Raw genomic sequence first — 26364 nt, forward strand, 5'->3', positions numbered from 1 at the left:
GCAGAGCAAAGAAACAAAGAAGACCTATCAATAACAAATTAATGTTTTATGCATTATTAAATGTTTATTTTTGGAGCTTTTCTGTCCTTTTATTTCATAATGAAATTTCCCCCCCCATTTTTATTATCCAATGAAAGGTTAGATTGTTGTGCATTTTTAAAATAAAAGATCAAAAGGATTAACAATGCAGATTAATTTTCACAGCCTTCTTTGATCATATTTACCAAGGTTGTATTTTTGGGCATGATTGTATATATATATATATATATATATATATATATATATATATATATATATATATATATAGAGAGAGAGAGAGAGAGAGAGAGAGAGAGAGAGAGCGAGAGAGAGAGCGAGAGAGAGAGCGAGAGAGAGAGAGCGAGCGAGAGAGAGCGAGAGAGAGAGATAGATAGAGGGATAGAGATAGATAGAGGGATAGAGATAGATAGAGAGATAGAGAGAGAGAGAGAGATAGAGATAGATAGATAGATAGATAGATAGATAGATAGATAGATAGATAGAGAGATAGAGAGATAGAGAGATAGAGAGATAGAGAGAGAGAGAGAGAGAGAGAGAGAGAGATAGACAGACTCAGGTTAGTAGTTAAAGTCTATAGCTTAATCAACACATGTGAAAATGTGAAATCTCTCTATATACATGCGTTACCTTCTCGCACACATACCATCAAAAAACTATAAATTATACCAAAATCCACCTGAAGAGGAATGAAAACCTTTATCAGATCTAGTATTAAATATTTTAAAAACCAAGTTTGAAGAACTTTAATTTTATTAGAATTTCAAGAAGTAAAAGTTCCCCATAACTGAAGAATCCTTGTAACTCTGTTATGACACACACATACACACACACACAAGGGCGATGTCTTATTTAGTGACAAATCAGCCTGTCTGTACCATACGCTGATGAAACATGTCTGGCATTAATGATGCTAGAGCTTTTCTCAGAACTAACTTCACTTTCTCAGACTAGAGGATGTATAAAGTGCTCCCCTCAGGTTCAAACAGTTGAACCAGAAGAGTACAAGGTTTTAACAAGCCACATATAAAAAAAAAGATAATACAAAAATAAATGTTAAAATCTTACTGTCCCTAAACTTTTGGAAAGTATTGAAGTATACATAACACATATAAGTGTGGCTTAGTGTTTTAAATACTTTTGTGGTTATTCTATGTGTCTCACCATTTCACAGGGCTCTGGTCTCCGCCTCGATCTTCCTCTCACCATGCGTGTCAGTGTCTGGGGGGCTGATTGTTTGCCGCACTGCAATCTCTGGCCCACCGCCATAAATACTTAACAAGTACTGCCATGTTTCTTCAGATATCTGCCCATAGTCTGCTCCTACAAACCAAGCCACAGATAAGGAATTATATATAAAACACACATACATGCGTGTCAGAAAGTTTTGATACAAGATGAGTAACAGACATGTCAATTTGACGCACACAAAAACTCCATACCTTGTTTAAGCTGGATATGTCCACCTTTCATTACTGCAATCTTGCTGTTGTCAATGGGGCCTGGCGGCTCTAAACCAGCAGAGAGAGAGCCAGAGAGAAAAAGATTAAAAAAATAATAATGACCTTTACAGTGCATAAGCAAACATTCCCTTGAAAATACAGAGGGTGGTCTTGGAAGAGCTAACAAGAGTCGATGTGGCCGTGTCAGGCTGGTCAAAACACTCAAACAAACGTGATTAAATGTGTTTTAGAGATGCAGTGTTTATAATTTTTGGGCAGTACTATATACACATCATAAAAATGTACCTAAATGTAACATGGACTTTTGCGATACATTTTACACAAAGCCTTAAAAGGACAGTTCACCAAAAAAAAAATGAAAACACTGTCATCAAAGTCATCAAATCATATTTCTTATTTTCTCTGTGAAACACAGGAAAAATATATCAGTAAGAAATTTTATAAATGTTGCAGTGATTTTTGTCCTAATAGTAAAAGTCAAATGGAACATATTTTTTTATTTATATCTATCAAGTCAGCATGTACAGGAAATTATGATTGACTGTTCTTCTCTATTATGACATAAAATGCGAGTGAAGAGCATCTCAAACAAGTCAAATAAAGAAAATCTGTCCATCAGGAAATGATTGAATTGTTATCATTTGATACTTAATACAATCGTTTCATGTGAGTGACAAATTACTGGAGGAAAGGGATGGCATCTCATCAGGCCATTGGACCATCTAATTACCCAGCCCTCACGCTCCCACCAGCAGTTTAGAGAATACAAGGACACGCAAATTAAAAAATGTGGAAGGATAAATTATTTGTAATTATTTGAAAATACTGCAAATTTTCAACACACACACAAATTTAAAAATGTTAAAATACAAATAGAAAATGTCACAATGGTCACAAAGTATAACCAGACACTTATATACCTCCATTAAGTCAGTGAACTAAATGCCACAGATTACATTATTTTCCTGCATATTTTCTCAGATAAAAACAAAAAACAAAAACAAAGTTGAATCTTTCTTGAGATGTGCATTACTCTGTTTTTATGAGACTGTACCATTGTCTTTGCCCTTGACAAAGTTCTCCCATTCTCTAAACCACTGCATGCTGATACACAGGATGACTGTAGGCGCTTCTTCAGCTTGAAACTCCTTATTTAACTATAGACATTGAGAGAAAAAGAGAAACAGAGATCAAACCCCCTTGAACCAGTCTGAGCATTTCAGCATTTGACTGAATTGTATTATATAGCAATTCAACTGTTATATTTTACTTTCCCCTTGCAAACCTGAGAAGTTTCATACAAGAAATCTAGATATTTCCAAAGCTTTAAAACATGTCTGATCCAAAGCTAGTGATGCATCTCACAGATACTGCACTTCTGATAAGACTGCAGTGCAGATCACACCCTCAATCTGTCCAGCATGCAGTCTGTGTTTCATCAATTCTCTGGCTTTTACAAACACCAAACACTTCCAAGAACATTATGCTCCTTCTAAGAGGAGTTTCCACATCATGTTGCATAAAAATGCTGTAGCTCTGAGGACATAACCTAGTAAAGCAGTACTCAAATACGCTTACTCCCCATCTATGATTGACAGTGAGGGTTGTGGTGTTAAGTAGAATTGCATTGTATACTTTTAAGTGCATTACAATAGTTGGCAATACTCAAGCAGGCACTAATTTTTCTGTACTCGAATGTCACTAGAGGTAATTTGCTAACCTTTATGAAAGTGTCTATCTCCAGTTTCCGCCGTTTGGCTAAAGTCTCGATCTCTACTTGGCAGATGGCACACACGTATAAGTGATTCACGGCCGGGCCTCCCCCAAACCTGTGAAAAACAAGAGGAAACATTCAAAGCATGGCCTATGAAAAGAGCAAACACATAACTCAGCAATGTTTACATTGAACTGCCGGTGGAGGTCTATACACATGACATCAGGTGGCTTGAATCGACAGAACTCCATACGCATTTTGTTAGTTCAGGGTTGGACTGAGATTTTGTTGATTTCATCAAAACAAAAGCTAAAAAGTCATACCATATTCCACTAATTCGGTAAATGTCACGAGGACTTCCTAAAAGTCAAAAATGTGCATCGCTATGTATGACTCACCTGTTGTAGAGATATTCCCACACATTTTGGGGAAGTATCACAACCAGATCATCCACATAATGGTACTTGGTAGGAGGGATTCCTGTATAAAATCACACCAGAGTTTAGTTTTTACTGCTTACAGTAAGTGAAAAAGATAAAAAATCCACCAATGTGCACATTATTGAGTGGGGGGCTAAAAATGACCTATTAATCGTAACTGACAAAAGTGGATGATTTTCTTGCACTAAACCGTGGAGCTCACTGTCACTTGAAATAGAATGTCAGCAGTTATCAACCAAGAAACTCCACTAGGGGGACTCAGCACGCTTCCAAGAAGGGCCCAATATTTTTTAAGACATATTTAGTTATAACCTTAATTTAAAACACTGAAAATGAAGGTTACAAAATTAGACCGCATCATATTTTTGAGTTTACAGTAGAAGTACCAGAGGCATATATTTTAGGTTCAGATAAGGTGTCATTTGAATATTCTCTCAGAAAAAGGGGGGGTGGGTCTTCGAGTCAGAGGGGTTGAGATCCATAACTGTCTCACATAAAAACATTTATACACTCATTCGGAGGTTTAATGTAATCAATAGTTTACATATGAGTCATCACATAGAGCTCTAGGAGGAGGGAAAAAACAAACTTTAGCCATCCAAGATAAACTTCTGAAGGTAAATTTTCCACTGAGGGAAAAAAATGCTGTAAAAAGATGTGTGAGTTGTGACGGCTTAAATCTGTTGATTTGAGAAGAAGCACAAACATTTACACTATAAGATTGTGTCCTTGATTTATTCTTTCATGTCACTTATGTTAGGCAAAGAAAAAGAAAATAAGGGCCCATTTCTTGCAAATTAATGTGATAGTTCACCCAAGAATAAAATTCTGTCATTAATTACTCACCCTCATGTCGTAATAAACATGTCTGTTTCTCATAGCTTTATAACATTAAGGTTGAACCACTGATGTCACATGGACTATTTTAACAATGTCCTTACTACCTTTCTAGGCCTTGACCATGGTTTTTGCGTTGCTGTCTATGCAGGGTCAGAAAACTCTCGTATTTCATCAGAAATATCATAATTTGTTCTGATGAACAAAGGTCTTACAGGTTTGGAACAACATGAGTGTGCAGTAATTAATGACAGAATTTTCATTTTTGGGTGCCTATCCCTTTAAATTATCCATATTGTGTCATCTTACATCAGTTAATATCTACCACAAACTGTAGCCATTAAATCTATTAACATACTTGCTAAAGTCAATTTATATTTCACATTCAACTCTTTATTCTTGCACAGTCATCACAGCTATGTGTATAAAAACAAGTCACTGTCCTTATAGCAGCGAGGTTTATGACAGAGCAAGACTCAGCAGTGCCCCCCTAAACTCTTCTCAACTTATTGTGTAACACAAACCTTGATGTAAATAAATGAATACTTCCTAAATTAATACAATTAAATTAGATATACATCAGAGTATAAGTGTGAGATTATACCTCCATGCTGACAGAGGAAAGTGTGGTTGGTGATGGGTCCGGGCTCAGTAAATGTGTTAAACTTGTTGAGCCACTCTCTGGAGATGTAGAACTGCAGCAGACTGGGCTCCTTTAAATTAGCCAGAGCAACAACCTTCTGTCTCTCTCTCACAGATTCTTCACTGCTCTTCCTGAAAGAGAAATGAACATAAAATTATAATAATTTTTGCTTTTACTCCATGTCATTAAACAAAAAAATTTGTATTTTGCTGGTGATTCATTATCATGCACGGCAAGTCACATGATGCCAACATTGCAGGTTCCATGAAGAGGCAACCCACTACATGTAGAATAAAAATAAAAAAGCTATCATTAGGCTACTGATATAACTGCGATCTTCCACTTATATTAATGTTAGGGATGTAACAATGCACCATAAGCTGGTTGAAATATTCGGTAAAGCAATATATCACGGTAATGAATATGCACGATATTGTTATCGTGGGCACTTCTAAACACCTTGAATAATTATATATTGCAAATTATTTAGAATTTGGAATGCATTTTAAGAATACTATTCCCATCAACTGGTAAAAAAGCACAACACCGCTGTATGCTGCTTGAAAGAGCGTTTGCGCTCTGATGTAAACAAGCACACATGAGAAGCACATGAGGGAACACGTGTGCTGAATGAAAGTACATTCACTCTCTTGACAGCAGATGGCGCTAAACTGCAGAAAATGCAGCCATTACCCTGCAAACCCCATAAATAAAGCAGATGCACTACTTTCTACAACATATTTAAATAATTTTAAATAGCCATTCAGATTTGTGTATTAGCTATGTTGTTCATCACAGCGCCAAATACATAAGTATTTAGACTTTTTATTTATTTTCAAACTTTTTTTTTCATTTTGATCTGGACTACAACATGCCCTAGATATTGTTTGAAAGTGTTTTCATTCTTAATTCACACTTTACATTAGGGCTTCATTAGTAAATTCATTAGTTAACAAACTGCCAATGAAAAATTCTTCTGAACATTCATTAATCTTAGGTATGCCAATATTTAATAACACATTGTTAAAACCTAAAGTTGCAACTGTATTATTTAATGATCCAACATGAACTAAGAGTTGTATTGTAGATTAATAACTTCTGTAGCAAATGTAGCTCTTGCTCATTGAGAATGTTAATGGTTAACTAATGAGGTCTTATTGTAAAGTGATGCCTATGGGTCTTTATAGTTCTTTTCCACTTTAATCAGTTTAAAACTTTTAACTTTATATATTTTTCTGTATTGTTTATTGTATTTAAATGTTCAGTTATTTTTGTTATAAGAAAAAAGTTATTTAACCTGTTATACTGTGTTATGACTTTTTTTTTTTTTTACTAAATTTAAATACTGTGATAAAAGCATTAGCAATTAATGGCAACAGGAACATTTGATACCGGCTTATCCCTAGTTGAAAATCGATAAAAATATGACGATTCAAATAATTTGAGATGTTAAATGAAGTATGATACAGTTGGGCATAGGGCTCTCTGAGGGGAATTGACTTCAGAAAAAGTTTAGATTTTAGGCATTTTATTTTCATTAAGCCTCTGTATAATGCATATTTATGTAGTGTTTATAAGAGCACAGCTGCTTTGTTTTATGCCAAGCAAACCCTAAATCTATAAATAAGAGCGGTTCTATTAGCACCACCTGTTGTTAAAGAGTGACTTTGCATCTCATTCAGCCTGGTTGCTGCTTTTTATTTCATGCAGATGTTTTATGTAGCATCACTCACAAAGCTAAAGTCAGAACATAATGTTTTTGCTTTAAATTTTGAAATTATGCAATCTAATTTGGATTAAAAACTTTGTTTGGATCATGATTCAAATCCAGTGGTTGCCTCTAATTTTAAATGGAAAGAGCACAGGCAATGCCTTTGTTATTTATTTGATTTAGGATTTGTTTTAAAATTCAGTTCGGTTTTGTTTTGACATATTTCAATTCCACAAAGAAATGTACGGCATTTTGATTAAGAAATAATAAAAAGACACCTTTTTATGTAAAATCTGTCTTAAATCTCATTTTGTTAAAAAAATATATGTAATTGAATTGTGAAATCATTGAGTGAATTGTTAAATCCCTTATAAATATATGTTGTATTACTAATTTTTCAAAATTACTCTTTATTTTACTATGTGCAAAACAGTATAAAAGGCATGACAGAGCTTCTGTAGTACCTGAGCGAAAAGGAATATTGAAACTTTGTTCTATCTGTTGATTGGACTGTGGCAGATCAGAATGCAAGTATGAAATTGAGAAAAAAGGGGCGGAATTTAAGCAGACTAAATGATCGAGAAAAGTGATGGGAAAAATTACAAAGACACATTTAGAAAAAGCACGAATTTCCATTTCACCATAACTTTAATGAGAAAAAAAAACATTACTGAGTGTGTCATTCACAACCATTACAAGGTCAAAAAAAGAAGTGTACCTGTAAAAGAGAACATATGCTTCAGCGTTCTGCACTACTGTCTCATGAACTTCTGTTACATACTGATCATCAAACTCATACCACTGTCCATTGATCACATTCTGACAGTACGCTATGTAGTGACCACCTGTCAAACAAAACAAAAAAATTCACTCAAATCAAATTACAAAATAATGTCTTAATTCTCATCTTGCCTTCTGCTCCAATTTATTTCACAATATTACACAGAAGCAACTTACTCCCAGCAGTGCCATGATGACAGATGACAGACAGGAGGTCATAGGTAGTAATCTGAGATGGGCTATCCTTAGCCAAGAAGGGATTAAGATCCAAACTCTCCAATGGGAATGACACGTGGCTATTTATCTTGAATGAGTACATGACTTCATGCCTGAAACGCTTCAGATGAATGCACAATATCTGAAAAGGAGATGACACATTCAAACTCATTAGGAATACAAGTAGTTAGCAGCAAATGAGCAAACTTACAAAGATACTTACTTCTGGCAGACGCAGAACTTTACAATATTTCACACCATTTCTCAATCTGGGAAAACAGGTTGAGTAAATAAGATCATGTTTCATCATTTAAACATGCAAACCACAGTTACAGCATGATTGTGGCTGTAAAAACAAAAGTACTATTTAAATTAACTATTAGACTATTAATATTTACACAGCATAGCAAACACTACATTTTTACATGTTTACCACACGCATTTTAGGGATCTTACTTTTTACATCGCTCACAGCTGTACATGTTGTCTCCTATTTGGCAGGAAGAAAATAAACATCAACCAAGGGTTGACAAGCAGTGGAAAAGGGAATATTAATTTTTTCCATCTGGCCCATCTCACTCATATTGCACATTCAGAAATGTCAAACACTATGTGCTTACCTTTCAGCTCATCAGCAGCAAAGAAGGCTGCCAGGCAGTCCTCCAGCGTTACCATTGGGCCCCAAAACCAACTGGGAATACACGACACTACAAACCTGCATGAACACATTTATATTAAAAGATCAATGTCTGTTTTTAGGGCAATTAAAATTAATTGTTTACATTCAGCTTTTATTAAACACACTAACATTACAGACTTTTGTTTAAAAATAAAGTTATTTTACACACATTCTATTTACCAAATAATCCTGAAAAAAAAAGATTGCCACAAAAATAGACCATTTAAGAATATTAGAATGATTTTTGAAGGACCATGTGACACTATCCAGAGTAATAGGTGCTTGAAAATTGTTTTTTGTATATTTGATTAGATAAATGTAACCTTAGTGATTTGGCAATCATACCAAAGCCAAATTCTTTCTAACTATAGTGGAATTTATTGTCATTCTCTGCCAAATCACTCTCTCACTATACCTTCGTATAGATTCCATGATGTAGGAGATCCAGCCCTGGGTGGCATAGCCTTCTGTGCAGACACCAGCTTTAACAGTAGCACTCTGATGGATGGAGGAATGGAGTTTGGCCAAATCCTCTTTACCCGGGATAGGCAAAGAGAGGTCCTGAAAGGTCTCCACGGTTGTTGAAACCTACAAAGGCAGATATTTTCTTTGAAACATTGCTATTTTTGCAGTCTCACACATACCGTTCCCTTAAAATATATCATTATACAGTTACATAACATTTGGTTAATGTGATATGAACACTATTTGTGCAGCTATACATTGCAGTATTCTTCGAGAAGCAATATGAATTGAAAGTGGAGTTTCTAAGAAATGATCTTGCAGTTTTTAATGCATTTTTTAAGTGTAATGAAAGTGATTGGATGCATAGTGCCCTCTAAAGACAGAAAAACTCCTTGCATCCTTCCTCACCCTGTCACATGTCAAACACTGAACAAGACTCAGAATGGATCCGTCAAAAATATCCGAAATAACACTGCGGAAACGGGACTGCTTCTTCTTCTTGGTGCTTAGGAGCATCTGAGCTATAGGACAAACAATCATGATGGTTATACAATGCAAAGCAAAGTACAACTTTTTTTTTTACTATGCTGTATTTAGTCATATGAGAGAAGCAAACCTTTCTTGAGCGTATAAGTGGGTCCAGCTCTGAGGGGGGTGGATCTTGGTGGGCTGCTGGAGAGTCTGGAGTGGAGTTCCTGCACACTGTGAGTGGGGCTACAGGGACGAGAGGATGAACAATGCATGGAGGCTTCATTATCAGGTTCTGCAATAAAAAGAGGGATTAGGAAGTGAGAAGATTTATGTCTTTTTAAAGAATTATAGTCCCATTCATAAACTACTAAACATACACTACCCTTTCAAAACTTGGGACTGGGTAGGAGTAAGATTAATTATTTTAAAGGGGTCATCGGATGCCCATTTTCCCCAAGTTGATATGATCTTAAGGTTCTTAATAATAAGTCTAGAACATACTTTGGCTAAAATTTCTCAATGGAATTGTAAAACACCCTTTTTATCATGTCAAAATCAGCTCTGCAGAAATCAACTCATTTTGTTGCAAGTTGCTTTAAATGCTAATGAGCTCTGCTCACCCCGCCCCTCTCTTCTGTGGGGTGACTAGCCTTGCTCTGAGAGGCTGTTTACTTAAAGGAGTAGTTCACTTCCAGAACAAAAAATTACAGGTAATGTCTTTCTTTCTTCAGTCATAAAGAAATTATGTTTTTTTTTTTTTTGAGGAAAACATTTCAGGATTTCTCTCCTTATAATGGACTTCTACGGTGCCCCTGAGTTTGAACTTGCAGTTTAAATGCAGCTTCAAAGCTATGTTCATTATTCCATCCATATAATTTATCATTATATGGTAGATATTTACACACACTGCCAACACACATTAATGTTTAAAAAAACATGTAAAAGTGAATTTAGTATCCAATGACCCCTTTAAGCAGGAAAGAGGCATTGAATTAGGTGACAGAAAATACTATATTTCTGTCACCTTTTAAATATTAAAATAAATGTAATAACATTTCACAATATTACTGTTTTTGCTGTATTTTTGCAGTCTTGGTGGAAATCTTTCGAACACACAGTCACGCACACAAACACACACAAAAAAAAAGACCCCAAAATGTTGGTAGTGTACGACTATAAGAACGTTATACCTGTATTTCTTGGTGCCGGCACATGTGTGGTTGCAGTTGTTGCCTCGGTTTCTCTCTCTGCCTGTCCTTCTTGTGCAGTGGTGTCCACATCTGCATCCTCATCCATTTCCCGTGTCCTCTCTTCTCCTCTTCTCTCCTTTAGTCTTTCTTTCTCCGAAATTACTCCATTTCCTCTCACTCCCACACATTCATCTTGGATGAGCAGCTCTGCTTCTCCTCCAGCTCTCTCTCCATCTCCTCTCTCGCTTCCTGATCCAGAGTCACACGACAGGAACTCATCCTCAGAAGGGCTTCGGTCTCCATCGACATGATTACGGCTGTCAACCTTGTGGTCAGGCTCGACATCTGAGATTGCACCGCTGCAGTCAGTCAAAGGCTCCTTCAGCTCCTCATGAAGTTGGTCCATCAGACATCGCAAAAACTCCTGAGTGTCCTTAAAAAAGACAGAAGCAAGGAGTGTTAACTTTATAAAAAATATTATGGGGCTTATATGATAGTATTAAAATCTGCACAATAATCTCCATATCGGTGTCGTTACTGTTAACAAACTAAAATATCAAAATTGTTTTGGTCAATTGAAAAAGCTGAAATATAATATAAATGTTAGACAATATATGTACACTTAAGAAAAGGACAATTAAAAATGTTACTTTGGCAAATGATCTGAATAAAATCTTATGTTTATGCTGAAGTACTAGATTTATTGAAAATACAACTGAAATTAAATCAAATATTTTAAAAACTAAGCACCTAAACAAATGAATAAAACATAAATGTCAAAATAAAAGACATTTTAAAATATGAATAACTACTATAATAGAATATAAAGAATACTTAAATTACTTGCTTTATATACCTGTTGAGCGTAGCCACGAAACATGGGGTTCACCAGTTTGATTCCATGAAACAGACTAGTGGGCACAACATAACTTGGCCTTGACAGAGTTAAAAAGAAACCAATAAAGAACGATAAGATTCAGATCATTAGGACCAAGCTCAATAGATTAAGATTAAGTTAGCTAAAACTGGCCAGGTCTAGGTTAACAGTTTGGCAAGTCAGTACTTGTTACCGTTTCTTGTGCCAGAGCTCAGAGATAAGCTTTTGATAGCTTTTACACAACGCCGGCTTCTTATCTGTGCGGACCAACCCACTGCAATCCAGGAAAAACTGAGTCAAAGGAGGACTGGAGAGGAAAATGGAAAGAAACAGGAAAACAATGTCAATTGAAATCAGTCAAGCTTCCACTTTGTGTTGTCTGAATTATGCTTATTCGTGCTTCACAAGTTGTGAGCTCACCAGTTGGAGAGGGCCTGCAGTGCAGCATTCATGTAACAGGAGTTCCCAATGTTCTTCATCCCTGTGAGACCTTTGGCATGTGGAACAGAATCTTAACTGTTACACATAACCACTGACAATCAGATCCAATTTAATTCGGCTTACTTCCATTAAGCCTTCTCATATTAAGAGAACAGAAAAGGTAAGTGATTGATTATTTGCTATCATAGACATTATTAAACCCATCGTTTAAAATGTTGCATAAGCAGGACATAATAGTCATCTGTTCGTAAATATATAAGTTACAGAAAAGGTCATTTGAAAAATCCATACTGACTGACAACTACAGTGAATATTTGGGGTCACTTACATTTTTTAAAAGAAATCAATACTTCTACTCAGCAAGGATGCATAAATGTTGTTATTTACAACTTTAGACTCATCAAAAAAATCTGAAACAATTAACAGTTTCCACAAAAATGTTCAACATTGATAAAAGAAATGTTTCTTTAGAGCCAAATCAGTTTCTTGAGTTTCTGATTTGGTGTTTTTGAACACCTAATCAGAAAATTCAGCTTTGCCATTTCAGAAACAAATTGCATTTTACAATATGTAAATTATTTTTTAAAGTCATTATTTGTAGTCATATTTTAAAAATATTGCTGTTTTGCGTAAATCTATATTTTAGTCATATTAATGCAGGTTTGGTGAGCATAAGAGACTTATTTCAAAATCATTAAAAAAATCTTACAATCTTAAAGGGGTCATATGAAGCTTTTTTTTAAAGATGTTTATTTTGTGTATTTGGTGTAACAGAATATGTTGACATGCTTTAATGTTCAAAAAACATTTTTTTTTTTAAATACTGTACATTATTGTAGGTCCTCTATGCCCCGCCCTCTCTCAAACACATCGTTTTCTACAAAGTCCCTCCTTCTGACAAGCGTAGTCTACTCTGATTGGCCAACTGACCCAGTGCATTGTGATTGGCCAAACAACGCAAGCACTCATTAGAATTGTAATGCCCCTTTCCATGATTGCGAGCTTCATCTTTCAAAATAAACGTACAGACAGTTAATAATATCCTTAGTTTTACCATCAGTTCAAGTCTGAAAGGGGAACAGAGTGATGATGAAGCTCGAAACAGTCGTCCATAAAATGTGTTGCTGTTCTGTTGTAAGTTATCTTAAATATTCCTAAATGCATCTACTTTCGGAAGGTCAAATAAAGTGTTTTTGCTTTCGCCTAGAAACACACAGCATCTCCCTGACATGGCTGCTTCAACACTAACTGCGGTTACTGAAACCACGCCTTCTTTCTTTACGTGAACATTTGGGCGGCATTACGCAAATATTTCCACATAGTGGCGTAGAGATGTGGGGGCTTGTTTGAATGAGCCATTTTAGGGGGGATGTGGCAGAGTCTTAACTTTGATAAAGAATATATCATTGGATTTGAGTCTTTGCAACTTTATAGATCTTCTTCATCTACCAAGAGCTTCTAACACTCCAAAGACAAAGGAAAATTTTAAATTGCATCATATGACCCCTTTTATATTTTCTAGTCGGGTGTCCTTGTTATTAAAGGAACACTCCACTTTTTGGAAAATAGTCTAATTTACCAACTCCCCTAGAGTTAAACAATTGAGTTTTACGGTTTTCGATTCTATTCAGCTGATCTCCGGGTCTGGCGGTAACACTTTTAACTTGGCTTAGAATAGATCATTGAATCGGATTAGACCGTTAGCATCTCGTTCAAAAATGACCAAAGAGTTTATATATTTTTCCTATTTATAATTTGACTTTTCTGTAGTTACATCATGTACTAAGACTGACTGAAAATGAAAAGTAAAAAAAATAAAGTTGTGATTTGACTCATTCCGGCGTAATAATCAAAGAACTTTGTTGCTGTACCATGGGTGCAGCAGGCGCAGTGATATTACACAGAGCCTGAAAATAGTCCCCAGCTAGTTTGTGTAGTAAATAGCAAAGTTGCTGGGGACTATTTTTAGGTGCTAACGGTCTAATCAGATTCACTTATCTATGCTAAGCTGAGCTAAAAGTGCTACCGCCAGACCCCAGAGATCGGCTGAATTGATTCAAAAAAGGTAAAATTCAACTGTTTAACTCTAGGGAAGTTGTAAAATGAGCCTATTTCCAAAAAAAGTGGAGTATTCCTTTAAGCCTTTATTAGAGGATTTGAAATACCATGCAATGTGTACTAGCTAACTTGTTAATATAACTATACCTCTAGGTTTGAGCTCATCCTCCTCAGATTCTGAGCCATCATCATCCGCCACTGCGATTGGAACTGCTTTTAATGGGTGACATGTTGTTTGGGGAAGAGGATCCTTTGGGGATGAAAAAAACAAAAGATTTATGTTTCATGTACTACACTTGTGTTTTATAAATTATTGTGTCTAAATTACATGTTAAGACTGATTTTAATAATGAAGGAAACACGACCAACCTCAATCAGGAAGAACCATCTTAATCTTGTTTACACAATCCTAAAAAGCTAAAAGTGCCCATTTCTGTGAGATGTTTCAAATAGTCTGATGACTTTACCTGTTCACGTGGTTTGCAGCAGTGAGCTAATGATACAGGAGTAACAGGCTTTGGTTCCAGAAACACCTCCCTCTCACAGACATAACACCACACCCTGAATGTGGTCAAGTTTACTGTCAGATTGTGTTTTTTGGCCTGGAAAAAAAAAAAAGATAAAAAAAAAAAAGGTGCACACACACCAAAGAACAAGGGAAACTGATATGGAAAATAACTGAACAGAACGAATGCCAGAGAATGGAGTGAATAATTGAATGAATACAAATGTCACCTGTGCATGTATAGTACTGTGATCAGAATATGATTCTCCGCAGCCAACATAAGAACAGTCACACTGTGGGGAAAGCAGCACAAAGAGAGTAATAATTATGAAAAAAATGTCTGGGCCTAAAATGCATTCTACTTATCTAACATGTTTGCTAGGGAAAAGGCTCCTGACCTGTAGACATGCCCAGAGGTTGGGTCCACCTACTCCACATGACTGGCATGTGCCCTTGAGTAAAAACAATGAGATAAAATTCACTGTGCACCACTCATAACACATTCAAGACTTAAATATTAGCAAACATGATTCTAACCTTTGATTTCTGAATCAGTTCCTCCTTAGTTACTTCACCAATAGAGTCCAAGTGATGACAAAGGTCCCCACTGTCAGTCATCTTGATTTTCACCTCACTCTATTACAATGCACAAACAACACACTTTGAGAACTACTGGTACAATATCAGTACAACAGACACTGAAAAACTGAAATGAAATCGTCTACTCTGCCTCATGTTGGTTTAAAAATCTAATACATTTTTATTTTTACCTGTGGTGAACAAAAATAAATATTACCATTGACTTTAACTCTATGCAAAAAAAAAATATTCTATGCAACATCTACATCTGTGTTCCACAGAAGAAGAAAAGAAAGTCACACGGTTTAGGAAAAACATCAATGATTACATATTGAATATGTCCCTTCAAGTACAACCTTCTAATGTACTTACAGTCTCGGTATCAGGGTAACGGAGAACATTTGCCATCAATGAATGCATTATTTTAAAAATAATGAAAGAAGACGTGTGTTATTAAGCAGCGAGAAGCTAGCTGTGAGTCTGTGTCTGAAACTCTCAGGAGCCCCAAAAACTGCTGTTTCATGCGCCTAGCACGACTGAGAAGGACGGCTATTGTTATAGTGAAGATATGCACAGTAATGCATCATAAAGATGTAAAGTTAATTAATCCGTGAATCAATTTTCCACTAAATTCATTTCCCTTAAACAGTAATCCGTAAAGAAAGGCAAAAAAAATAATATGAATCGGCCCCACTATTGACCTGAATTTAAGGAATAATAACTCAAAACAAACGGCCTACAGTTGCTCTACGTGTACTCGTCAGCCACCTAAAAGCTGTTTAACATCAAGATCTTACAGACTAACGTAACGTTAAACAGGCCATATTTCCACTCGGGCTGCAAAACACTTCTCATGCGCTGACTCGACATGATAGTATCTAAACAAATAAACAGTGACACTGCGCTTCAACCGAAAGAAAGATAAGCAGAAACATTTACCTGTCAGACAGAAACAAAAACAACGCTTATAAACGATCATTTTAGGCCAATCGGTGGATTTTGTATCAGTGTTGCACTAAGCAGCATCCATACTGAATACAACATGAGTATGCGTCACAGCTTTGACAGAGCCAATGAACGCTTTCAGTTCTTTCATCTGATCAAAAACTATTTTTAATTTACTTAAACTTATACAGTTTGCATGCTGCTTGATTTAGGAGTTGATGTTTCTAATTGTTTTGTTATTTTTTTTACTTAGTTTTTTTTTTCTATTTGTCATATAAGTAGCTGATCTTGAACCAGCATCTTCATCCCCATTAGTCGCTTTACACCGTTAAACGCTTGTATGGAAAACAGAAGAGCTGACCTCAGATCAGCTGGTAAAACCGTCATTGTGATGTCAGCGGAAGTTTCGTCAAATTTGAGGAAAGCGGTCCGTCGATAAACACAGACCGCCGACGTTGCGTACAGACGTGTTAAGGTGTACAATAAACATTAAATAATTCAACGCTTTTTGAAATCATGCCCCCAGGTAAGAATTTTAGGAGAAGGAAGGATGATTCATCCGACGAGGAAGATGATGAGACAAAAGCCGTGGTCAGGTAACGTAGATATGTTTTCACATTTAGGCCAAAAAGAGTAACATGTCCGTAACCTTATATATAGAAAAGTATGTAACGTTAAATGCTAAATTTATTCAGAGGCCACATTTAGACGCCTGTTTATATGTGAGAATATATTTAACAATGTTAAATTCAAACATATTTTCTAAGGTCCAAAGTGGATGAAGCTAAGGAGCTTCAAAGTTTACGAAAAAGGCAGCATGGAGTAAGGTTGGTCACAAGTCTATTTATTCAAATTTTTATAATATAACCGTCTTAAACGTTTTGTACATGTGTTAGTTTTACAGTGTGTCATTTCCAAGTTTTAACTAATGTATATAATTAATAATTGTAATTAATGTATACATTCTGCTCCTCCAGCATTGCTACGTTACTTGTAGGAGAGAAGCTTCCTTTGGAGGCTGAGCTTGAGGTATTATTATTTTTTAAAGCAAACTTCATTTTGTATTACAGTGAAGGTCTTGCAGTGTTACAGTAAATGTATGATTTAAGTGGTTAAATATTGTCACTCCGTGTTTTGTGTATTAGGACGACCCATTTAAACTGAAGACTGGAGGTGTTGTTGACATGAAGAAAGTGAAAGACAGAAATCGAGACATGTAAGTGATATTATGGAGCCATGTTTGCTGTTTATTTAAAGTTTATGTTTCTGTATTTTAAAAGTGAAATGATTAACATTTCTTCTCCACTATAGGACAGCAGATGAAAACGACCTGAATCTTGGGACCTCCTTTTCTGCTGAGACTAACAGACGAGATGAAGATGCAGACATGTAAGTGCATGTATCCACGCAAACCATCTGTATTCTACATGATACTTGTTTTTGGTAAATTTTGCCTGCATTTAAATGTTTATATCTTCTCTCTCCTTTAATGTTTTTTTTTTCATTCAGGATGAAGTACATTGAGACCGAATTAAAGAAAAAGAAAGGCATGGTGGAGGCGGAAGAGCAGAAAGTGAAGGTGAAGAATCCAGAGGACCTCCTTTATGAGCTTCCAGAGAACATCCGCGTCAGTTCTGCCAAAAAGACAGAAGAGATGTTGTCCAATCAGATGCTGAGTGGAATTCCCGAGGTGGATCTGGGGATAGAGTAAGTAAAAACCAAAACTAATTCATTTCAGACATTTCCCTTTGCTCACATCCGAGATATTTCTTTATACTCCACCTAGCAATGGATGTCAGCTTTAAAACCCCTTTCCCCTTTCTTATCAGTGCAAAAATAAAGAACATCATCAGTACAGAAGAAGCCAAAGCAAAGCTGCTTGCTGAGCAGAGGAATAAAAAGAAGGACAGCGGGACCTCCTTTGTTCCCACTAACATCGCTGTGAATTATGTCCAGCATAATCGATGTAAGTGCACAAGTATATCTGAACTACCAGCAGTTTGTATTTTAAGGTCATGTGCTTAGTGCTTATGAATCATGGAGTTTTGTCTTCATAATTATTTACTTTCTTCCCTCAAGGACAAAGATTTAAGTAATTTTCTGTATATTTTTTTCCTTCAAGTCTATCGTGAGGATGTAAACGCTCCTCAGAGACGACACAGAGAAGAACCCAAAGTCAAGCCACTACGAGTAGGAGACATTGAGAAGCCAGTACCTGAGCGTAAGATCATAATATCTTATTTTGCTAAAAAGAACACATAGAACTGCATTTGTTGGATTTATATTAATGTTTAAACCTCTTCTCATTCTCCAGCTTCACCACCCAATTACCGCAAGAGGCCGAATAATGAGAAGGCCACAGATGACTACCACTATGAGAGATTCAAGAAGATGAACCGACGATACTAATCCTCCACCTTCGCTACACAGTCACCTAGTCAGACACTTGTTTTTTTTTCCTGTAGTTTTTTTCCTGTAGAATTAGAGATGTAAATATTTTTTACTGAATTAAAAAATGTGTTCATAGTTACATGAAGTCATAAACATTTTACAAAAAAAAAAACTCCCCCCAAAACATTGGTCATCTTTGCTAACTTTGTTTGCTAACATTTTGTTTTCATAATAATGTACCGTTCACCATGTTAATACATTATAATGTGTGTTTCAGCTTGTGCAACAGTCTAGAATTGATTTATCACTTTATATGAATGAAACGTCATTGTTTTATTAAAGGTTATTTTTATTCTACAGACTTTGCTAATGAAATAAAGTAATATTACAACCTCTATTAGAGTTACAACATATTTCCTTTCCTCTTAGTTTTTGCTTGGATGTCTTTTAATTACCTAAAATGGAAAGGTTTTCCTAAGGTAGCACAGCAATAAAAATATATAAATGTAAATAAAAATAAAAAAAACCTTTTGCGTTCCTTGGCAGTCACATTTGGAAGAACATTACAGTGCACATATATTATGAAACATACAATGAAATTTTACAACTTGTTTTGTTACTTAAATAGAGGAGCTAGATTTACTCCAAATGTATGCAGAAAAGTCTGTAATTTTAATATCCAAAACACCACTTGCTTGAAGTTGTTAACCTAACTTGTATCTTTTGCACAACTACAATGAAAGTATAGCATAGTTGTAATTCTACTCCAAGAGACATTACATTTAGCCAATAAACAGACTCAAAGACAAACACTTCTTTATTCCAATGTAGCAAGTTACCCAACTAAAATACTATAATAGAAATGTTCTCAGCATTAATTCAGTGTCACTTTTGCAGGACAAAATCACAATTAATTCAAGTAGTAGACTAGATTTGCAGTCTGCAGCTGGAGGTTTAAGATGGAGCTTATTATAATGGCAAATCGCTTAAATGTGTAATCTTGTCAACTTGTCAATGAAGGGGGCCACCGGTATTTCATGACTGCTCACTAGTGCTGCTGCCGTGGCTGTTTAAGTTACACTGTATGGACTCCTGGGTCCCCAAGTGGTCTGTTTCCTCTGGGTTGGCACACGAGGGGTCAGAGGTCATCTCAGGGGACCCCCAAATGTCCTGCCGATGAAAGGCCTCACAAAGTGGCAACTCAACACCATCCCACTGTCCACAGCTAGAAATGTTATACACACACACACGTTACACAAAAACTTACATTTCTTCTGTCCACTTCTGCCTAAAAACACCCAATAATCCATTAGGAGTATGTATGAATAATGCTGAACATTCATTCACTCATTACAAAACAAACTCACACAACATATGAAGAAACTGGGAAAGAAAGCACAAGCAGGGAAAGGAAGTTGTGAAAAGCATTGCTACCGACATGTCTGGAACCGTGTGGTCACATGACATTACTCTTCTGTTTGCTGTCTATACATTGAACAGATAAGTGTAGAGTCTAATAATAAAACTGCTCAACAGATGAAAAGCAAAAGGCTGTAAGCAGTAGAGAATTTAGATTATGCACTCAGCAGAGGCAGAAGATAAATTCCAAATCAGAAGGGAGCAAATAATAGATCAGACACTAAATGTGCTCTATTTTATCTCTGGTTTATTTATGAAATTTGAAATGACCAGTTGGTTTGTGAAAAAAACTGACAAATATTCTGACATATTTATATATTCTGACATAACAGGTACTAATGTGACCAACACTGTTTCTACTTAAAATGTCACCACAAAGAAAAAACACAGACTAGTGCAATTTCAAACACTTCATAAATGATAAATATTACATTTTGAACAGGACACATATGCCACTGAAAGCCAAATATTTTCCCAGTTTACACAAAACTTTGATTGATTTAACAGAGAGAAGAAAAAAAATCCCTGCATTTATGGTTACTGTATATAGTGAAAACTCCCCCCCCCAAAAACCTGTTTCTTGAATGATTTTCTTCCCCTAAGCTAATTGATATGATTCTTTAAAGTAATTTTTACAATACGCACAGAACCCTACACTCTTTTTCCAAAAATTCTAAAGTGCTTTGAATTTTGCTGCTCATCATTGAGTAAAGGCATCAAAATTAATGTGCTCAGTCTAATATCAAATTTAGATTCACATGTACATTTTTCTTTAAAAATGTAGATTATTTCCAGAATTATTTCCAAAATGTCTCTTCTCATATAACTACTAATCTTTATACTGGTGTGCTTCGAAGACAGCATGAATAGATTTAAAATCTCTGAATATCATAACCTCTATTAAAATTAAACCCAAACAGCACCTCTAACAAGACTACCATATGTACACATCCTAATTGCAAGTAAATCTTCTAAAACATAATCATTTAAGGCACCTGGATGGGAAATATTTACATGCACTTTTGCATAACAGATGGGTTTTCTTGTGCAAAATCAGTTATACTGAAAGTGCTTGATAACGTCTTTGGTGTGACTACAACATGAATGGATATACTGATTTTGCTAAATGTTTGCTATATTATCAGCATAGCAGAAAAATATGTCTGGCTTGTTATAATTATGACAAGATGAATAAAGCACAAGGGCCAAACTGTAACTGAACAGGGTCAAAAGGAGAATGTACTCTTTCATTAGTCTTAAGGCACAATGGTATGATATGACTGTGTATGGAGGACCAAAATGGCATGGTTTAATTCAAACAAATAGCAAACCAACATGCTTAGGCCATGATATTTTAGTAAAATGAAAACCGGTCAGAGCCTATAATTGGTTGTGCAAGTAAAAAATACCTTTGGCTCCATAGATCACCCTGTGTTATGTACTTATGATGCACATATGCATCACATTTGATTAGCAAGGGAAGGCAGATGTGACTGCACACGTTTGGGATCACTGGTCTATTTGTACCTGGAGGAGTAATACTCTTCCTCGAGCTCATACAGGTCGATGGCAATCTCATCACGCAGGGAGATGAGCTTCTTATCGCACTCTTCCTGCAGCGTGCGCAGCTGCTGGTTGCGGAGACTGATGGCCTCGTTGACAGAGGGGAAGTCATTCAGGATGAGGAACTGCTTCAGGTCTGAGACAAGTTTCATGAGAGACTCTCCTGCACGTACCTAAGACACATTAAACATGAAAATGCCATCAAAGTCTAATATGTCTATTCATTATCGTACTATCACTGTAGATCTTACAATGTTGGCAGCTCGAACGTGCATTTCATAGTGATCCTGCTCAGCTTGTGTTGCCCTGGAAACCTGAGTCTCATCTTCCACCTGACAGATGAGATGACCAGGTTATTGTCAAATTATACTGATAATGAATGTCACACGGTCATAGCAAAATGCACACCAACACACCTTTGCCGTTTTGATTATTTCGGTGAAATTGTCTAGAATTGACCTGATGTCATCTTTAAGTCTCTTATTGTAGTTCTGCAGAAGAGTTTCTTTGCTTTGTGGGAGAACTCTCTGTGTGGCCATCACAGCGCTCTTCAGTCACACTTGACTCAGTGCTAAAGGATCACAAACAAGACTTTAATGTTAGAACTGCACTGTTTTCACATGAACAGCTACTAAATACATTTAGTTGACAGCCACTGATTCACTTCTGACCCCTAACTGCAGCCACAGACTTATTTGTAAAAGGTTTTTATTAATACTGGTTGATACTTTATAGCAGTGTTTCCCAATCCTGGTCCTGGAGAACCCCCAACACTGCACATTTTAGATGTCTCCCTATTCAAACACACCTGATTCAACTCATCAGTGAAGACTTCAAGACCTCAAATGTTTGTGTGTGTGTGTGTGTGTGTGTGTGTGTGTCAGAGTCAGATAAGAGAGACATCAAAAACGTGCAGTGCCAGTGTTGGGGGGTTCGCCAGGACCAGGATTGGAAACCACTGCTTCATAGTGTAAGTGATTTAGCAATTATTAATAAGGTAACAATTAGTCAGCTTTTATTTCACTCTAACGTTAAAGATTTGTAAACGCCGTTTTTATTTGTATATTTATAAAGTCAGTATAAACGTAGCTCGAGATGGCGAAGCAGCTTTTAAGTAACCGCTTGTGAAAATGTCAATTTAACGAAACGTATAAAAGTGAAAACAAGAATAAAACACTAAGTAATGCGTTTGCGTTAACATTCGACATTTTGCTTTTCTCTCACACGCTAAAACTTTCCTAAACACCGCGTGCGGGTTTATGTTACAACACCCCGCATGAATAATTAATGCAGTTAAACTTTAAATAACTGTTGTTGTTATTATAAATTAGTATAAAGTTAATTAAAATTGTTACTCACAGCAATCACTCTTTGAATATCTCTTCAAATAAACATGAGCCTCCCGCATTTGTTCTGTCGCGTACAGATGATGTCACAACCAAATGTCGCGGTAGTTATATTTCCCACAATCCCCTTCTTCTTCCTTTCCGTCTGAACCAACATGGTGAGTGTCCGATGATTTTGACTGTGATGCATTCGCATTTTTAAAATCCTTAGGCATCTTGCTTTGTACTGTGTTCTAGGACTCCTAAAATATCGGGTATATAAAGTAAAGCACCAATGCTTGCTCTCTGAACGAAAATTGCAACAATTAAGTATTTAGATGAAGAATTGAGAGAATTTTTGTGAGCTGTGTAGTGTCCACTTACTGTCAGCGCTGACGCCTCGAGATGTGCACCGTTAGACCGTGAGCCGTGAAAGGTTATTATTACCTGTGGGTTTAATACGAACTCTCTTGAATATATATATTTTTTTTAAATAGGATATTTATTATTATGAAAAACCTGACCATGGGTTTCAACGCGAATGCTAACTTATTAGCGGGCTTGTTTGTAGGCCAAAATGAATTGCCATTGGCCCGCCGGTGTTTATTAAACACATAAGTGTCGCTGTGTTCTACACTATTGCACACCTGTTGGTCAGTTTATAAATTCTATTTGTAATTACTGAAAATCCGTTAAGTACCCTTGTTTATCTGACATGCTAAACCGTTTAAGTTGCTGCAACGCATGTCACACCAAGTTTTTTGTATATTATTATTTTTAATATATATATATATAAGTAATTTTTTATTATTAGTAGTAGTAGGGTTTTTGTTGGTTTGTGCAATGATGTCTTGAATTTCTTCACCTGAACTCTTTTTGAAGAATACATCTTTTCAAAACTGAGCATTAGCCCCAAAAAACGGTTTTCTTTTCATCTTTCTGGTCATTTAGGATGATGAACTCATGAAGTATTGTGCATCTCTCCACAGCCTAAGGGAAAAAAGGGTAAGGGGAAGAAGGTGGCACCAGCCCCTTCAGTGGCCAAGAAGCATGAGGCTAAGAAAGTTGTGAATCCCCTGTTTGAGAAGAGGCCTAAGAACTTTGGCATCGGTGAGTAACAACCAGACCACAGATGAGAATGAGATTGTCAAAAAAAAAAGGTGCAGATGATGTAATTAATATTTGCTATCTTAACAGCATTGCAGACAATCTTCCACCAAGATCGCTGATGCACATTTTGTCTGGAAATCAACTTGCTGTTTGTTGACCGTAATGCACTTTAAAGTCATGCACTTTAATCTCCAGGTCAGGACATCCAGCCAAAGCGGGATCTGACAAGGTTCGTGAAATGGCCACGGTACGTCCGCCTGCAGCGCCAGCGGGCCATTCTCTACAAGCGTTTGAAGGTTCCCCCTGCGATCAACCAGTTCACCCAGGCTCTGGACCGCCAGACCGGTAAGTTGTTCACTCAACTGGAGTCTCTCTTGACTTTCTGGTGCTGTTCATACAACAATGCTTGTAGAGGTCAACCGATAATGAATTTTATCAATGGTGAGTTTTAAATCAATAACCTGAACAATAACTTGCTTGATTGTTAGTGTTGCACTTAATTGGAAAATTAACAATGACTTGTACATTACCATAATCAGTTATGATTTAATAGTTGAAAATATCGGTCAACCTCTAATTTAGGCATTTGTGAATGTGCAGATGATGTGAAAGAATATTTGCTATCTGAATAGTCGATGCGGACAATTTCCACCAAGATCACTGATGCACTGTTTTATATTATTGCTGTTTAATTCGGCTTTGATTGTAGTGTAAAATTAGTGATGACTTTAGTGAAGTTTTCAATGTTAATTTTGGTCTTGACATTGGTGCTGGAATTGAAAAGCTAATTTGGGGTGTGTTACACTTAACACTGAAATCTTCTTGAAGCTACCCAGCTGTTCAAGCTGGCCCACAAGTACAGGCCCGAGACCAAGCAGGAGAAGAAACAGAGACTGCTGGCTCGTGCTGAACAGAAGGCTGCTGGAAAGGGCGACGTGCCCACCAAGAGACCACCAGTCCTCCGTGCAGGTGCGTGTTTTTTATAGTCTGTCTTTTTCCTTGAAGACCCCTTTCTGGAGTTGCAAGTTGCATTTTCCATTGGTCTCAACCTTTTTGACTCTGAGGTCCATCCTTTGTCCAGGACAATATTTGACTACCCTCCTAATTTTCGTTTGATTTGGAAATGAGTCTAAACATGTTAACACTTGTTCCTTCTCAGGTGTGAACACTGTAACCACACTAGTGGAGAGCAAGAAGGCACAGCTGGTCATTATTGCTCACGATGTGGATCCCATTGAGGTGAGGGTTTTCTACAGGATACAGAAATCTCGTTGTGGTTGTCTGCAATGATGTCTTGAATTTCTTCACCTGAATTCAAACTGAAGATCAAAAATACGAGCTTTTTAACCCTGAGCAACAACCACTTACTGGAGCATTTCTGTAACTATTTTCAGAGTTGTTCTGCTTTGGTTTTGTCGTTATCAGACTGCTGAATTAAGTGATTGATGATTGATTGTTCTATTTGTAGCTCGTGGTGTTCTTGCCTGCTCTGTGCCGTAAGATGGGTGTCCCATACTGCATTGTAAAGGGCAAGGCCAGACTGGGCAAACTGGTGCACAGAAAGACCTGCACCTCTGTTGCCTTTACACAGACCAACCCGTAAGTGAAAAGAACCTTGTTTATTTTTTTTTCCTCTCTGTGCTGCACATCCTGAGGCTATGATGTATGAATTTCTTCAACTGAACAACCATGTGGTTACAAATGAGCTTTTTAACCCTGAGCAAAATGATTTGCAGTTGATTCGTAATTTGGCCATTACAGAGATGAGACCTTTTGTGGCTAACCTTGTTTTTCTTCAACCATCTTCAGCGAAGACAAAGCAGCTCTTGCTAAGCTGGTGGAGGCCATCAAGACCAACTACAATGACCGATATGAGGAGGTCAGTTTATTGGCTGTAGTGCTGATCAGTTCACATTTTGATGACATTGCTTCAGTTAGCCTAACTTTTATACATTCTCCTAATTGATGTCTTAATGTATTTCTAATGTTTGTTTCTTTCCATTTGTCTTCAGATCCGTCGTCACTGGGGAGGCAATGTCCTGGGTCACAAGTCAACTGCTCGCATTGCTAAAATCGAGAGGGCAAAGGCTAAGGAGCTGGCCACTAAACTGGGTTGAGCTCCTGTCTTGTTTAATAAATGATCCCACAAAGTGACTGGAGTTTGACTGGTTCTTTAAAAAATGTAAATATAAGCCAATACATGCAATTAGAAAACAGACTTCTAAACCTTTAGAGAAATCTATGAGAGTTAAAACAATTAAGAGACTGTCAGTTTTCCGAACTTTACTATTAATGAAATTTAAATGAAACCATCAGTGGGGTTCTAAAACTTTGACTCCCACATTTTAAAACTTTAACAACGATTTAAAGCCAATTATTTTGTGGTTTAAGATGTGAGCTTCTGATCTGGCCTCCTGTGTATTTTTCAAAAATATTTGATATTTTGGAGAATTATTTCCTTTTGTAGTATTTCTTAACTCCTTTCATTCTGTGGCCTCCTGATTGA

General features: G+C 36.5%; 4 protein-coding genes and 5 non-coding genes across 12 annotated transcripts; 7 read left to right on the forward strand and 2 right to left on the reverse strand.

The window, feature by feature from the left end:
• Nucleotides 1-752: 752 nt before the first annotated feature.
• LOC132141237 (ubiquitin carboxyl-terminal hydrolase 20) lies at nt 753-16311 on the reverse strand. Of its 3 annotated transcripts, none has more exons than XM_059550582.1 (24): nt 15478-15772; nt 15064-15162; nt 14925-14978; nt 14757-14819; nt 14489-14623; nt 14169-14271; nt 11943-12012; nt 11716-11829; nt 11502-11580; nt 10646-11078; nt 9601-9747; nt 9393-9505; nt 8935-9107; nt 8461-8531; nt 8297-8330; nt 8064-8109; nt 7802-7982; nt 7563-7689; nt 5095-5264; nt 3612-3693; nt 3220-3328; nt 2554-2656; nt 1479-1547; nt 753-1359 (listed from the first exon to the last, which is right to left on the reverse strand). In XM_059550582.1, the coding sequence occupies exons 1-24, from the start codon at nt 15523-15525 to the stop codon at nt 1205-1207; spliced, it is 2778 nt and encodes a 925-aa protein (XP_059406565.1). In that variant the 5' UTR covers nt 15526-15772; the 3' UTR covers nt 753-1204. The 3 variants fall into 3 exon arrangements, with proteins under 3 accessions (XP_059406565.1, XP_059406564.1, XP_059406566.1); XM_059550581.1 differs by having other exon boundaries at nt 754-1359; nt 8461-8555; XM_059550583.1 differs by lacking the exon at nt 15478-15772 and adding an exon at nt 16045-16311 and having other exon boundaries at nt 755-1359; nt 8461-8555.
• Nucleotides 16312-16450: 139 nt separating this feature from the next.
• Nucleotides 16451-18836, forward strand: LOC132141238 (splicing factor C9orf78 homolog). Its single transcript, XM_059550584.1, has 9 exons — nt 16451-16646; nt 16818-16877; nt 17028-17079; nt 17196-17266; nt 17362-17439; nt 17560-17757; nt 17880-18016; nt 18173-18271; nt 18365-18836. Exons 1-9 carry the CDS (start codon nt 16567-16569, stop codon nt 18457-18459), a joined length of 870 nt encoding a protein of 289 aa, XP_059406567.1. The 5' UTR covers nt 16451-16566; the 3' UTR covers nt 18460-18836.
• Nucleotides 18837-19240: 404 nt separating this feature from the next.
• LOC132141240 (mediator of RNA polymerase II transcription subunit 22) lies at nt 19241-22916 on the reverse strand. Of its 2 annotated transcripts, XM_059550586.1 has the most exons (5): nt 22783-22916; nt 21840-21994; nt 21675-21755; nt 21388-21596; nt 19241-19666 (listed from the first exon to the last, which is right to left on the reverse strand). In XM_059550586.1, exons 2-5 carry the CDS (start codon nt 21960-21962, stop codon nt 19477-19479), a joined length of 603 nt encoding a protein of 200 aa, XP_059406569.1. In that variant the 5' UTR covers nt 21963-21994; nt 22783-22916; the 3' UTR covers nt 19241-19476. The 2 variants fall into 2 exon arrangements, with proteins under 2 accessions (XP_059406569.1, XP_059406570.1); XM_059550587.1 differs by lacking the exon at nt 19241-19666 and having other exon boundaries at nt 21078-21596.
• Nucleotides 22905-25992, forward strand: LOC132141239 (large ribosomal subunit protein eL8-like). Its single transcript, XM_059550585.1, has 8 exons — nt 22905-22927; nt 23738-23858; nt 24054-24203; nt 24687-24827; nt 25018-25097; nt 25327-25457; nt 25668-25737; nt 25871-25992. The coding sequence occupies exons 1-8, from the start codon at nt 22925-22927 to the stop codon at nt 25973-25975; spliced, it is 801 nt and encodes a 266-aa protein (XP_059406568.1). The 5' UTR covers nt 22905-22924; the 3' UTR covers nt 25976-25992.
• On the forward strand, nt 23587-23656 carry LOC132141646 (small nucleolar RNA SNORD36). Its single transcript, XR_009433914.1, has one exon. It is a non-coding gene; the product is annotated as a small nucleolar RNA SNORD36 (small nucleolar RNA).
• Nucleotides 23910-23981, forward strand: LOC132141648 (small nucleolar RNA SNORD24). Its single transcript, XR_009433916.1, has one exon. It is a non-coding gene; the product is annotated as a small nucleolar RNA SNORD24 (small nucleolar RNA).
• LOC132141647 (small nucleolar RNA SNORD24) lies at nt 24454-24526 on the forward strand. Its single transcript, XR_009433915.1, has one exon. It is a non-coding gene; the product is annotated as a small nucleolar RNA SNORD24 (small nucleolar RNA).
• LOC132141644 (small nucleolar RNA SNORD36) lies at nt 25140-25216 on the forward strand. The gene has a single exon (XR_009433912.1). It is a non-coding gene; the product is annotated as a small nucleolar RNA SNORD36 (small nucleolar RNA).
• LOC132141645 (small nucleolar RNA SNORD36) lies at nt 25512-25583 on the forward strand. The gene has a single exon (XR_009433913.1). It is a non-coding gene; the product is annotated as a small nucleolar RNA SNORD36 (small nucleolar RNA).
• Nucleotides 25993-26364: the final 372 nt, after the last annotated feature.

This window comes from Carassius carassius, chromosome 5 (genome assembly GCF_963082965.1).
Source record: "Carassius carassius chromosome 5, fCarCar2.1, whole genome shotgun sequence".
Lineage (NCBI taxonomy): Eukaryota > Metazoa > Chordata > Actinopteri > Cypriniformes > Cyprinidae > Carassius > Carassius carassius.